General features: G+C 50.7%; 1 protein-coding gene across 1 annotated transcript; it reads right to left on the reverse strand.

Annotated features, from left to right (window-relative positions):
* Positions 1–518: 518 nt before the first annotated feature.
* NKX2-6 (NK2 homeobox 6) lies at positions 519–5325 on the reverse strand. Its single transcript, XM_066361099.1, has 2 exons — positions 5043–5325; positions 519–2022 (listed from the first exon to the last, which is right to left on the reverse strand). The coding sequence occupies exons 1-2, from the start codon at positions 5323–5325 to the stop codon at positions 1388–1390; spliced, it is 918 nt and encodes a 305-aa protein (XP_066217196.1). The 3' UTR covers positions 519–1387.
* Positions 5326–13668: the final 8343 nt, after the last annotated feature.

Consider the following 13668-nt stretch of genomic DNA (forward strand, 5'->3'; position numbering starts at 1 on the left):
AGCTTAAACATAAAAACTTTAAGAGATGTAAGTTATGTAAAATAGTTACGTATAGTTTACAAAGGACCGAACAGTCTCTCTTTCCCATGTCAGTAAAAACAACCAGGGCCCATTAAGAAATGAGAAAATGCTGGGCTATTGCATTTAATTAAACATTAGAATTTATTAAGTAATACAGTTTAACTTTTCACAAGTTAGTGGTCCAGCAGATGAAAAAAAAAAAGAGGTTTCATTGACAGTGTTATCAAAAAAGAATAAAATCCTGATTTTCCTACTAGTACCTGCCAAAAACAAATATTCCCACTTTATTATAAATTGAGCTTGTTTTTAGTCTTCAGTTTGTATGACTTCAGACATATTTGGGTCTGGGGAGTCATAATGTCCCCTAGAGTTCAGGCTCCCTACCACTTACATTAGGACTTAAGGCCAAGTGGAGGCCTTCTCTCCTGGCCGGAACTTAGAAACCTTTTATGCTTCCAAAGAAAACCTCCAGAGGAAGAGAGGGTGGGACAGGGAAAGCCAGGTAACCCAGCTCCAGGGCTGAGTCCGTTTGGTGTCCCTAGGGAGTCTGTACATACTGAGGACTCAGAACTTCTGGCTTTCATTTTTACTTTAATATGAAGTTGTTCAGAGGTAACCAAGAAGTGGGTAGATTCTAATGCTGTCTAACACATGCGAACACACAAATATATTTCTGTGTCTTTCCCCAAGATGCTGAACTGCACACAACAGATAAAATGCACTGACACAGGGAAGAACCAGAGATACTTTGGGGAGAGCGCCTGTGGCCCCAGAAAAGAACGATCCACTGGAATAATCCAGAGTCGCCAGGAGCTCCGCCTGGGAGGGCGGGGGGGCTTAAACCTCACAACAGTCCCTTTTCCTGAACCCCTGGATTCAACTTTTCCTGGCTGGCTCTTCATCCCACCTCCCTCACTAGACTTTTTCTCATACTTCCCCCCCACCCTCTGTTGCCCTTAATTGGAGGATCGTGGCCCCTCTCCCTCAAGAGTCACCTCAGAATGCCCAGAGCTGCAACACACAAATTAAAGAACCTCCCAGCCCCCTAAGTTTGAGACCTGATGTCACCTTCCTTAGGATTGCCCTGCCGCCCGAAACTGCCCCCACCCTCGGCTTCCCACCTCCCTCCAGCGCTGTTTCCTGGGCTGTGGGCGAGGGCCCGCGTCTGTCTCCGAGAGGGAGAACTTTCCCTGGGCCTTCAGCTGAAAGCTCGTAGGGCAATTCACAGTCCCAGGGACCCATGAAGGGACAAGCGTCTTCCCAGTCGCCTCTTCCCTCCAACGCAGCGCATCTTCTCTGCGGCGACCGGTGGCGGAGAGCTGGAACTGAGACCCCGGCCTCGGGGGGTGTGCCCGCGCAGGGCGCCTCACCAGGCCGGGACACCCTGCAGCGGGGCGGGCAAAGGGCCCGGCGGGCTGATGCTCGGGCTACCGCCGCCTAGGCCTGCGTCCGCCAGGGGCGCGGGCGCTGCGGGGCCGGGACGGGCGGGCGCCCCCGCGTAGCCTGCGCTGTAGCCGAAGTAGGGGGCGCCTGCGTAGCCGCTGTAACAGGAATAGGGCGCCGCGGCCGCGCCGTAGGGACCCCGGAAGGCCTGCGCGCTGGGGCCCAGGCAGGGCTTGCCGTCCCGCACCAGCACGGGCACCGCCACCCGGCGCGGTGCCAGGGGATGGCCCGCCAGTTCCAGGGACTTGTCCTGGCGCTGCCTCTTGCACTTGTAGCGCCGGTTTTGGAACCAGATCTTGACCTGAGTGGACGTGAGCTGCAGCGCGCTGGCCAGGTGCTCGCGCTCCGGCGCCGACAGGTACCGCTGCTGCTTGAAGCGCCGCTCCAGCGCGAGGACCTGCGCCTGCGAGAAGAGCACGCGAGGCCTCCGCCGCTGCCGTGCCCTCGGCGGCTCCGCGCCATCCCCGCGCCTCCCGCCGCCACCGCCACCGCCGCCCGCGCCGCGCTCGGGCCCCCAGGGCCCGCCTCCCGGGGGCGAGGCTGCGCCGAGGCCCAGCTCTGCAAGCACAGGAAGGAACACCGTCAGCTCCGAGCCTGAGGCTCACGGGAGTATTCTTTCACCGCTTCCAAGGGACATCCCTCTCCCTGGGTAGACTTGACTTCTTGCCCCCTTTTCTCCTTTCACCTCACTCCCATCCTAGGCCGGTCTGAAGGTTTCTTTCTCCCAGCTCAGTCTCTGCGGTACCTGCTGGAACATAACTAAATTGTGACAGTCGTGGTCCCCAGTGTACAGCCATTTCCCAATAGGGAGGCTCAAGAGTCTAAGCTTAATTTTTCTCTGAGAATGTCTTTGTGTGTGTGTGTGTGTGTGTGTGTGTGTGTGTGTGTGGTGGGATGGGGGCAGTTTGCTGTGATTTCTATTCTAAAGTGTGGTTGGATTTGAGGACGGTTCTGCTGCAAGGATCAGGAGTGAGCAGGGGGCCTATCAGGTGGGGGCTAACTCCGAACTGTTCCTGGTGGAATGAGAGAAGGAGGAGTGGCATCGGAGGGACGAGACAGCGAGAGAGAGAGAGAGAGAGAGAGAGAGAGAGAGAGAGACTCGGCGATGTGCTTGCAGGTGAGCCTCCTGTCCATCTGTCTGGTTCTCCGCAGGAGTCACGCACACATGGCAGGATACTGGGCTCCAAACTAGGAGTCTGTAGTCTAGGATCTACCACCTTCACCACGACCTGGCACACACCCTTGTCTTTTTGGTCATCGAGTGTTGGTCATCGGCACCAGGGACCAACGGCATATTTCTTGGACGCGAGATTCTGTCATCCAAATTAACAAAATAAAATAAAACAACATATTTTTTGACTACTGATTCTTGGCTGAGAGACTGAGGTTCTCTGGAGGTAAATGTAAAGCTGAGATCCACATCTGACTTTTAAAAAACGCGTCCTCTTCCTCCTTTGCAGTCCCTGTGGCAAGCGGGTGGCCTGGGCTCTCCCGGACTCCCTCTTCCCCGGGGCAGCGCCCTCGCGGCCGCAGGAGTCGCTCCAACCGAACCAGTTAAAACAGGGCTGGGGACCAGAGCGACCGACGCTGCGCCTGGAGCCGGCGGAGATGCGCCTCCCGGCCCTTCTTCCCCATCTCTGGGCTCTCTCGGCGTAAGCTCTGTGTTCGCCGAAGGGTGGGTAGAGAGGAAATGCAGAGTTTTTGTGGAAACTCAAGCCAGGAGAAACTAGGAACGTCCAAGCTCGCGGCGGAGCGGGGACTTGCCTGCTTAGAACTGGGCCAGTTCGGAACCCGACTCCAAATCTCCAACCGCGCTGGCCTCATCTCCTAGTGGGCTGCCAGGTATTTAACGTCTAAAGAACTAGAAACTTCCTCCAGAGAAGCCTGTGCTCAGAGAAACTGAGGACAGCTCTCCCCTCAAAGAAGAAAAATATTGAAGAGGATTTGTTTTCTTAGCAAATCAAAAAATAAAAATGACCTTCAGAAACTCTGAAACAAGCAGGGTCCCACTGGAAAGTCACTGACCGCGCAGGCCGAGGGGCTGCCCGGAACCCCGGACGAGCCAGCACCTCGTGTCCCTCTGGCCACAGTCCGGAGCTCTCTCCCCGTGTTTCTGAGAGCGCGGGGATGGGGCGCGCCGAGGCCACCGAGGAAGGTCCCCGTCCTGCGCGATCGGAACTGTGGGCTTAGTTCCCAGAGCCAGCCTCGGCCCGTCCACAGGCACCGCCTCGGAGAGGAGCGCGCCCGGGTGCCTCCCTGCGAGGGGCCAGCAGTGGGGCCGAGTGCGACCCTTTCTTGTCAGAGTTGCAGTGAAGGCCGTGTTGGCTGCGCAGCGCGGAGGGTACTCAGTGTTTAGAGTCCCCTGCCGCTGCCGAAAACCCACGGGCTTTTTTTTTTTTTTTTGGAAACAGAGCTTTAATGTTCTCCAGGCTCTGAAGTCGGTGAATAAGCAAGCAGCCAGGGAGCGGATGAATGACTATTTATTTGGTCAGTTTGAGCCTTGAATGTAGGGCCGAGGCTGCCTCGCAGAGAAGACCGGACCTGCGAGGCGCCTCTCGGGGCCCCGAGTCCAGCTCGGAGGCTGCGGGCCCAGACACAGAGGTTGGACAAGAAGAAGAGTGGCGTTGTCATCTTTCAGATTGTCCGCCTCTCGGGCACAAAACTCCTAGGTGACAGGAGCCAATGCAACACAATTCCCCCCACCCCACCCCCCACACTTTTCCCGCCGCAGGACACAGGCTGCGGCCTCACTGCCTCGCTCCAGTTGTGCCTTCGGAGACAGGGCACTAAAAACTGCGGGAGACTCCGCAGGGAGAGGAGCGCGCCCGGGTGCCTTCCTGCGAGGGGCCAGCAGTGGGCCGGCGAGTGCGACCCTTTCTTGTCAGACCCTTTCTTGTGGCTTCTCTAAGGAGCTCAAACCCAAGTACTGCCAGACTCAGAGGGTTCTTCCCGCAGGGCCATCCACGCCCGAGGACTCAGACGTCGCCTGGTTTGGTCGCTCCCTCTCACCTTGGAGAGAAGGAACCTGGCGAAGGTGGACGGGGCTGGCCAGGCCCCTGAGCAGGCCCCGAGAGAGGAGCGGTCTGGGACCGACCCGAGAGCTGTGGGAGTTTCCTCTCCCCAAACGCCCCTTGGCTTTGATGGCTGCGCCTTACTTTTGGCGCATGGGTTAGAGTAGGGTGGGTGATGACTGGGGGGGTGGAGGGAGTGGGCAGGGTGGCCCCGCGGTGATGAAGCACAGCTAAGTCGTGTAGCGGGTTTAGCTGCGGAAAAGCGAAGCTGGAGTTCCTGGGACTGTGGCTGTGAGTGGGGTGACATGTTTGTGGGAATATGAGGATAGGCTGTGGCAATAGTAAACCCCTAAAGATCAGGACCTTATTTTTCTTAGGGGAGGTGAAGCGCACTGGGGGTCTGAAGAGGGTGGCAGAGAGGGTCAGAGTCTGGCTTTTGGACTCTTCCAATGAGGGGAAATGAAGCCAGGCCCCGGGAACTGGGGAGCGCAGAAGATGCGTGCCCGCCCACCGCCAACTGCACAGACCCGTCCCTTCCCTCGAGATCCCATCTGTAGGTGTCAGGACCTGGCGTGTACTCACCCGCCCGCTCTGCGTCCATCTCTGCTCCGGGCTCGCCGGCATCTCCAGGAGGCTCCGGCCCGTTCTGTCCTTGGTCGCCACCGCCGTGGCTACCGGTGTGGTGAACCTCTGACCCCCACGTTGCTGGGACCAGCTGCAGATGCTGAGAGTTTTCCGGGCTCCTCTGTGTCCCCTGGAGTTGCAAGGTCTCGAGTCCAATCTGCTCGTGCGCTGGTCTCAGGATGTCATTGACCGAAAAGGGGGTGGAGGTGACCGGGTTCTGCAGCATCCCGGAGGCGGGAGGAGCGGGGCGTCCCCGGTCCCCGCAGAGCGTGTCGCCCTGAGCTTCCAGTCCTGTCGCTGCCGGCACCGCAGACCCAGGTTCTGGGGCGGACGCCTCGCGTCCCGGATCGCGGCGTCCTCTGTGCCAGGCGCACGGGCTGGGCGACGAGGGCCGCGCGCCGAGACTGCCAGCGCCCATTGGCTCCTGCGGAAACCACGTGGAACCCGCAGCACCGTCCTCCCCGAATGCGTCCCTCCCTCCCTCGCCCTTCTGATTTCTTGCCACCCCAGCCACTTTCTGGGAAGGTTCGGTTCGTATTGACGGTTCTTAGAAGCAGGGGAAACGGAAGAGCTGGTGATGCGCGAGGCTCGTATCTCGGTGAATACGGTATCGGCAGGCGCTCCCGAGGCCAAGCCCGGGTCCCCGGGGACTTTCCCGCAGGACGTGCGGGGATGAGGGATGGAGCCCGGGCTTTGCAACCCGAGCTGGTCCTCCCGGCCGGGCAGGGGCTTGACCCTCCGCTCCCGCTGCAGAGGAGGTCGGGTGGACACCGCCGGGCACCGCGGGACGGAGGTACACGGACGGTCCTCGTGGGCGCAGGGCGCGGGCTAGGCCAGGGAGCCCCTTCCAGGGAGCGTGGTCGGACGGCGGCGGGTGGAAGAGCGAACCTGGACCCGCCGTGGTCGGGACGGAGGTGGAGAAGTCCGGCTCAGAGCGCGGACCCGCCTCCTCGCAGGTGGATGACGTCGACCTCCGAGCGAGGAAAGGGCCAGGGGCTCCCCCAGGCTCTTCGCGGGCTCCGCCGGGGAGTGGGGAAAAGGGAGGTCAAAGCCCCGGCCCGCGAAGGCGCCCGACGGGGGCTCGCCTTGCCCCTCCTGCACCGAGTGCCCTCTCTGCCCCCACAACCCTCCCTCCACCGCTTATTTTTCTAAAACGGGTTGTTTTGAGCCCGCGAGCGTGTGGATACGAACGCGGCGCCCTCCAGGGCGCGGGGAGTTTTGACGAGCATTGGCTTTTCAGAAAAGTTTCTGGGACGCACCTGGCACCGAGTAAAGGGAGGCAGGGTGGTCCAGTGGTTGTCAAAACCGAGGTAGAGTCAACGAGTCTAGCCTTGCTCGGCATCGTATGAATTGTGGACTTTGGGAAAAGTTTTTTATCTCTCTAAGCTTTGACTTAATCGAAACTGGAGATAACAATATGTCCATCCGAGGGTGGTTGTGAGAATTAAGTGAGATGCAGTGTGTGAAACCATCAGCGAGTGTCCACTGATGTCATTTCTCATGCCACCTGGCTCAATCAAGATAGCATGACCTGGGGTCAGTAGGCTCAGTACAGTCTAAGAAGATAAAAAGTGTTTTTAAATCAAAACGAGATCTCGCTACAGTTCCTTTGGGGATTTTCAGATGAAATGTTTCTTAAATAAACCTTTTTAGGCAAATGCCATATTACAAGGACCGTCTGGGCAGGATTATTTCCTGAACTCCAGATAAACTGGGCTCATCTGTCCAGGCTCGTGGGTGCAAAATTCTCAAAAAAAAAATTCATGTGAAATTTCGGTGAATTGGACAGTTTAGCCAAGTAATGCTTTCTTATACATTATGTCATTTAATCTTCATATCAAAGCTGTACTCCGAGTGTTTCCAGCTTTCCTTTTCTCAGCAAGGAGTCACTATCAGAGATGTTACAAAACTCTCAACTCCAGAGGTGGCCCCGTCATCAAAGCCAGGGTGCCCTGACTGGTTTTGCCAAAACAGTACTCACTTATTTTTTTTTTCTAAAAAAGACATGGTTTTGTCTTCAGAGATGGTGAAATCTTGTAATGATCCATACATTTATTTAAATTACAACTTTTTTCTCTGATTATAAAAGTCACACACACTTTGGAAAAAATGGACGATAAGGAAAAGTTGAAAAGAAAACAAGGATCAATCCAGAGATAACATTTTCATGCACTTCCTTCTTTCTCTGTTTTGGCGGGTATGGGTATATGCAGGTTTGTAAATTTTAAATTTACATCATAAGCTTGCCCAGCTCTTTATTAGAATTTGTACAGATGTTTTTTTTTTGTTGTTGTTGTTGTTTTTTGTTTTTTTTTTTACAGAGATAGAGTTAAAGAGAGGGACAGATAGGGACAGATAGACAGGAACGGATGTACAGATGTATTTTTAAATGGTAATAGAATAGTCTATGTTATAGATGGACCATAATAGACAGTTTTATACTTTTAGATATTTATTATATTTAATTTTTTTGACACTGTAAGGCTTGGAACATTTTTGTGGCTTCATCTTTGTCAACAGCTTGGATTAGTTCCTTGGGATAAATATGTAAAATAAACATTAATTAATCAAATGTTTAAGTGCTCATAACACATCCCAGGGCTTTCTAGAAAAATAGTATGATCCTCCTCCCTGCAGAGGTGTGGGCAAAGGTCAGGTAGGTGGGTATTTGCAAACACCATCTGACCTGGAGAGAATGCGAATATAGGGTATTTCCATACAAAGGAACATGAATAGGTGCCCCCTTCCTCTGCGGTATCTGGGCTTGTCCTCACCTTCCAAGCTGGGGCTGTGGGTGACCCCAGGTTCAAACACTAAGCTGTGAACACGCCAGTGCCTCAGCCTGTGGTGGATTTTTGCAGTGGACTGTCGCACTCTATGAAGTTACAAGAGGAAGGATACCTTGGAGAGACTTGGCATCAGAAGCCCCAAGTCCAAATGCTGCTCTTAGGTCCCGGCCTTGCCTTTCTTTTCTGCTTTGCTGCCAGATTTTGGACGTAAAAAGGCTTTCTAGCAGGTCGCAATCAGTACAAACACAAATCTCACGCAAAGGGCAGGCTTGGCTCAGGCCACACTGCACCTGGGGCATACATGGAGAGAGGGCCCAGTTCCCGCTCGCCCAGCCCTGAGGGAAGACAGGCCCCGCGGACAGGCTGTGCTGCAGCACCTGGGCATACATGGAGAGAGGGCCCAGTTCCCGCTCGCCCAGCCCTGAGGGAAGACAGACCCGCGGACAGGCTGTGCTGCAGCACCTGGGGCATACAGGGAGAGAGGGCCCAATTCCCGATTGCCCAGCCCTGAGGGAAGACAGGCCCCGCGGACAGGCTGTGCTGCAGCTGCTGCGCTGGAGTCTCAGTTCCCAGCGCGTTTGTCTTGCCCAGGACTCTCCCTCCTGGAGTCCTTTCCATGGTTGGGAGGTCCTGGCAGACAGGCCAAGCACCGGTGTCCCTCTTACTTTCTTCCTTTCCACTCAGAGTTGCCCTCTAGAGAGTGGGACCAATGGCGCTGATCTTGCCCCTTCCGAATCAATGACAACCGCATTAGGGACTGCCTTGCTGCATAAAGTGAGCTCTAGCTACTTGCCAAGCTGAAGCCCGGGTGTCTGGGAGAAGCAAGGAAGAAGCTAGACCAGGCGTCCAGGCAGAAAAGCTGGGGAGGATGGTGTGGTCCCAGGTGATGTATGTGTAAGGGTGGGTGCTGGCGTGTTCATTTCTTGCTCATAAGTGGAGATGTCCTCATCTCTGTTCTTAAAATGAGAGGAGATGGCCCTGTCAGGATTGAATGGATCTCCCTTACTCCACTCAGGTCACACAATAAAACACAAACCAGTACTAACTAGATCCTGTACTAGTGTTTTGAGTACCAGGTGGGACAGTTCTGTCGATGCTCTGAGCACGGAGGAAATTAGGGGTCTCAGCCCTTTTATCCTATTCTTGCATAGGAGACAGGTTTTAAAGTACTCTCATGGAGTGTGATGCTTTGCAAAATCATATAAAATTTGTGCAAAATATTTTGAACCCCTTCCTATCTATTGTAAACAAAAGTTCTCCTTTCCCCCATTTCTTTCAGACCTTCTTAAAACTTAAGGACTCCCCCCTACTATTCAATACACACCATGCGCTTGGGCCCTGGGGGCTTGAGGGAGACCAACCGTCTGTAAGATCTGTAATGTGAGCACAGGTTCCCATTAGACTAGACTAGGACTCTGGATTTGTTGTCCTAGTGTGTCCTTAGGGCCTAGGCTAGTAACCGGCACCTAGTAGGTCTCTAATATAGAATTATTTATAAAGGACTCTGCCTTGTTTAGCTGGGGACAGTAGGGTACTCTGGGGACTGGTCCAGAGCTGTCTGGCCCTCCTGGGGGTGGAGGACTGAGTCACCCCACCATAGCGCTTTTTGCTTTGCTCTGGTCTGTTTTTCTGCCACCTATTTAAAAATATTGTAATAACTTGTTTATTTTTTGAGTATGTAAAACATTAACATAATTCTAAAGTCAAAATTTTACAGAAAGATACTCAGAGAAGTGACCACTATATTTCATCTTTTGTGTTCCTTTCTCATTGCCCTTTTTTTCTGGTTCCTATGCTCTACCAAGCTCATTAATTTATCCTTTCTGGGTTTTTTTATTTTGCACAGGCTCTGATTGCTACTTATGACTACTGCTTTATAAAAAGGGTGTCACAGCTGCCAGAATGTCTATGTACTTTCTACTCACCTGTCCTTTGCTCAAAATGAGCTATTCCATGTCTATGGTAAACCCAGGACACTGAGAATCTCTCATATTTATGACTTGGCACAGATCTTCCTAACCTTATTTCCAGAGTGAATAACTAGAACTTTAAAATAAATCCTTTCAAAACAACTCATTAAATTTTCTTATTTTTTCTTGAAAACCGTTTCTTTTAAATAATAGTTTCTCATTTTTTTCTTTTAGCTTAAATCCTGTCTTTTACAAATAAAGAACACAGAGGCTATTTATGGTCCAAAACCATACAGCTACCAAATTGCAGAGGAAACTGGGTTTCCTCACCATGTGTGTGGGTCTTCTTTCTGCCATACTTCTGTGTCACCAACACAGCCATCTCCCTTCACCTCTGTTGTCCCCCTGGCCACTTTCATTTCCTCAGGCATGAAAGGAAGATTTGAAAAACAACTGGGACTATTTCGACAAAAAGAACTGAACTATTTTTTTGTGTTGTTTCCTCTTTTATTTTTAATGCACATTCATCTTATCTCACCGATCCTCCAAAAACTGTGTGTAAAATAGTTATTATTTATAGTTGACAAATGAAGAAACCGAGACAGAGAAGGGGTAAGAAACCTGTTTTGGGTCACATGTGCCTTCTTGTTTTTGGTACACTGCCCTCTCCATTAGCACTCGCAAATATGCCTGAGAGCAGTTCCTTTATGGTCGCCTTTGTTATGTTTCTTTCTACTTATTTACTCGGCTTTTCTTAGCATCCTTGTTTCTAAGAAAAATTCACGATACATTTAAAAAGTTTACTGAAACTATTGCTTCAATATTTTCCAAATTATTCTATCCAATTCAGTAGTTATTTTCCAAGTGCCCATTACATTAAAGAAAACTAATCATACAGTCTGTGAACTAAACCTGGATATTTTTAAAAGAAATGAAATACCAACATCAGGCATAGATCACAATTGTTCCAGGAAAACCAGGACATATGGTCACCCTACAGGTAAGGCACTCAGAACACAAGGATAAACAGCACCCGCTCCAGGACTCTCCAGGAGAGCCCAGCCCAGTAGGGAGGAGACACGCGAACTTTCATTGTAGATTGTCACCAGCATACCTTTCATCTGGCGAACTGGCATTAATGTGCCTAATTTCACCCCTTTGATGAAGGAGGACATTTTTACTTATAATGATATTTTCATCATCAGAATCTATGACGTGGCTCTGGTTATCACTTCTAAGAGACTGGTTGGTTGCTAGACACCCTTGTTTTTGTTTATTTGTTTGTTTTTAACTGCTACAAGGCTGGGACACCTGCAGTCTCACAGGTGAGGCTCCCTAACTAACATAGGTCCTACCTCCAGCACAAGGGCTGCTCCCACGTCCCATTCCTTCTTATAAATACTCTTCTACAAATTTCTTTTTTCACTGTACAACGTATCCTGGAAAGCACATCCTATTTGTTCAAAGGGATCTTCCTTATCCTTTTTTTTTTTTTTTTTACAGCTGCCTAATACTTCACTGTGTGAATATATCCAGGCTTTTTCAGCCACTCTCTTTGGAATGAATATTTAGATTTTTTTAGTATCTTACAATTGCAAGTAATAATAATGTTGTAATGCAGTGGTTTTCAACCTCTGGATTATAATGGTCTGCTGTTATAATCATTGGATCTATGATCTTCATATAACATCAGGGTGGTTAACTCTTTTGTGGACTGGCACAAAATTTCTGCTGGACCCGCATGCATTCACAGACTGGCAGTTGAAAACCACTGTGTTGAATGACATTGTTGCTATATGTTTTTATGTTGTTGAAAGGGTATCTTCAGAGCATATTCCTGGGAATGGGATTGTGGATCACAAGTAATTGCATCATAATTTATTAGGGATTGCCAAGTTTCCCTCAGGATGGTTTACAGGGTTGCATTCCACCAGCAATGCAGGAGAACACCTGTCTCCCCATTAGTAGTCTGGTCAGCAGAATGTATGGTGGTACCCGTTAGTTTTCACCAGTCTGATAAGTGAGAAATGGTATCTCAGTGTTGCTTTAACTTGAATTTCTAATTATGAGCTAGATAGAGCATCTTTTTATATGTTCAGAAGATATATACATATGTGTGTATGTCCCTATGTATGTATAATATGCATGCAAATATTAAAAGACACATAAATATAAAATATAAAAAACCAAATATATATGTACATTTAAATTGTATTTGTCTCCTATATATTTTCTATCATTTTTAAGTGGTTACTATAAGTCAGTGATTTTGGCTGTTGCAAATATGTTATTCCTGTTTGTCAATTGTCTTTGACTTCTTTTATACTTCTTTTTGTCAGGCAACTTTATATGTAGTTATGTGTAGCAGTCTTTTCTTTTATTGCTTCTGGATTTGAGTCAGAGGGAGAAAATCTTTCTCCACACCTAGGTTAACGAGGAATTCACCAATATTTTCTTCAAAGACTTGTACGGTTTCTCTGTTTCCATTTAAATTTATTAGGAGTGTGTTTGAGTGTATGATGTGAGCTAAAGATCTAATATTCCCTCTGCCCCCCCCCCCAAATTGCTATACTAGAGCCATTTTAACCTTTTGCCTGTGGTTACTTTCAGGGGCACACTCTGTGAACCCTGAAAAATCTTCACAAATTTCAGGGTTCATGGGAGGATCATAGGTAAAGTAGAGAGAGTGGCAGGGAAGAAATTCATTTTATTGTTTAAAAATCAGCCAGGGTTTCCGTTTGTCCCTGTCATCTGCATACAACCCCCTTTCTGGCTTTCAGTGGCAGAGACAGTTTAATCCTCCAGCCCCCAGGGGCTTGACTTCCCGCCAGGTGGGCTCAGGTAGCGGTGCCGGTGCTCGAGGCTCCCATCCTCTGCCTCTGCATACAGGCTGCCGCGCACATGCTCATCCGGAGTGAAGACGACCATCATCGGACTGAGACAGTCGGGCTGTTCTGTCTGGGGACATGGACGCTGATTGGGGGAGTAGGCCGAGTGGCGGGTCACTGCTCCCAGACGCTCATCTGCACGGTGTCCCCAGTCCCACTCAATTAACATTACAGTGCCCACCGGCTGATAGTGCCCCCGCCACCAAGCCATGTAAGCATGCTTCAATCCTGGACAAATAAACCAAATAAACTCCCAGGTCCCAGAGGCGAGAGCCCCCACCCCGCCCGTGTGTGTGTGTGTGTGTGTGTGTGTGTGTGTGTGTGGCCCCCTACTGAGGCTTCCCTGGCCAGTGAGGTCGCGGGCCCTGAAGCTGGGTGGTCAAGAAGCACACAGACCTGTGCGCCAGGCTGCAGTTTCTTTTGTCCACCGCACCTCTGGAGCTGTTCTTTTAATAAACTGGCAGCTGGCGGTCTTGCTGAGCCCTCAAAATATACCCAAAGCCATGGCTGCATCTCTGGAGCACCGTCAGAGGAGTTTCACACACCCTGCCTGACCTTGGGGGTCAGACAGCCCCTTTCCTGCTGTTTTTAGTATCTGGTGTCTTGCTCAGCTTGAGCATCCATGATCTCACTGATGTTCCTTTGAGATAAGTGGGACAGACGTCCTTATCTCATTTTCAGGGACCGGATGTTGAGGCACAGGTGGTCCAGTAACTTGTTTATAGCCATTTGCTTAGTGACAGGGCAATGACAGGTCTGGCGCTCAGTGACCTGAAGGCTGAGTCCAGGGCTCTGAGTTCCACCTTCCTTAAGAAGGTGACCAACCTGCAAGTTGCTGTAAGGTTGTACTATCATACTGTTATTTCCTGCAATGTAAAAAATGTCAGCACCTCAACACACACAAAATATAGGACCAACTCTTAACTGGGTATTTGTGTGTGTAGTATCCAAGGTGGAAACCATTCTAAATAGAATCTTTCTA

The sequence above is a fragment of the Saccopteryx leptura genome, chromosome 1, assembly GCF_036850995.1.
Source record: "Saccopteryx leptura isolate mSacLep1 chromosome 1, mSacLep1_pri_phased_curated, whole genome shotgun sequence".
In the NCBI taxonomy this organism is placed as follows: Eukaryota; Metazoa; Chordata; class Mammalia; order Chiroptera; family Emballonuridae; genus Saccopteryx; species Saccopteryx leptura.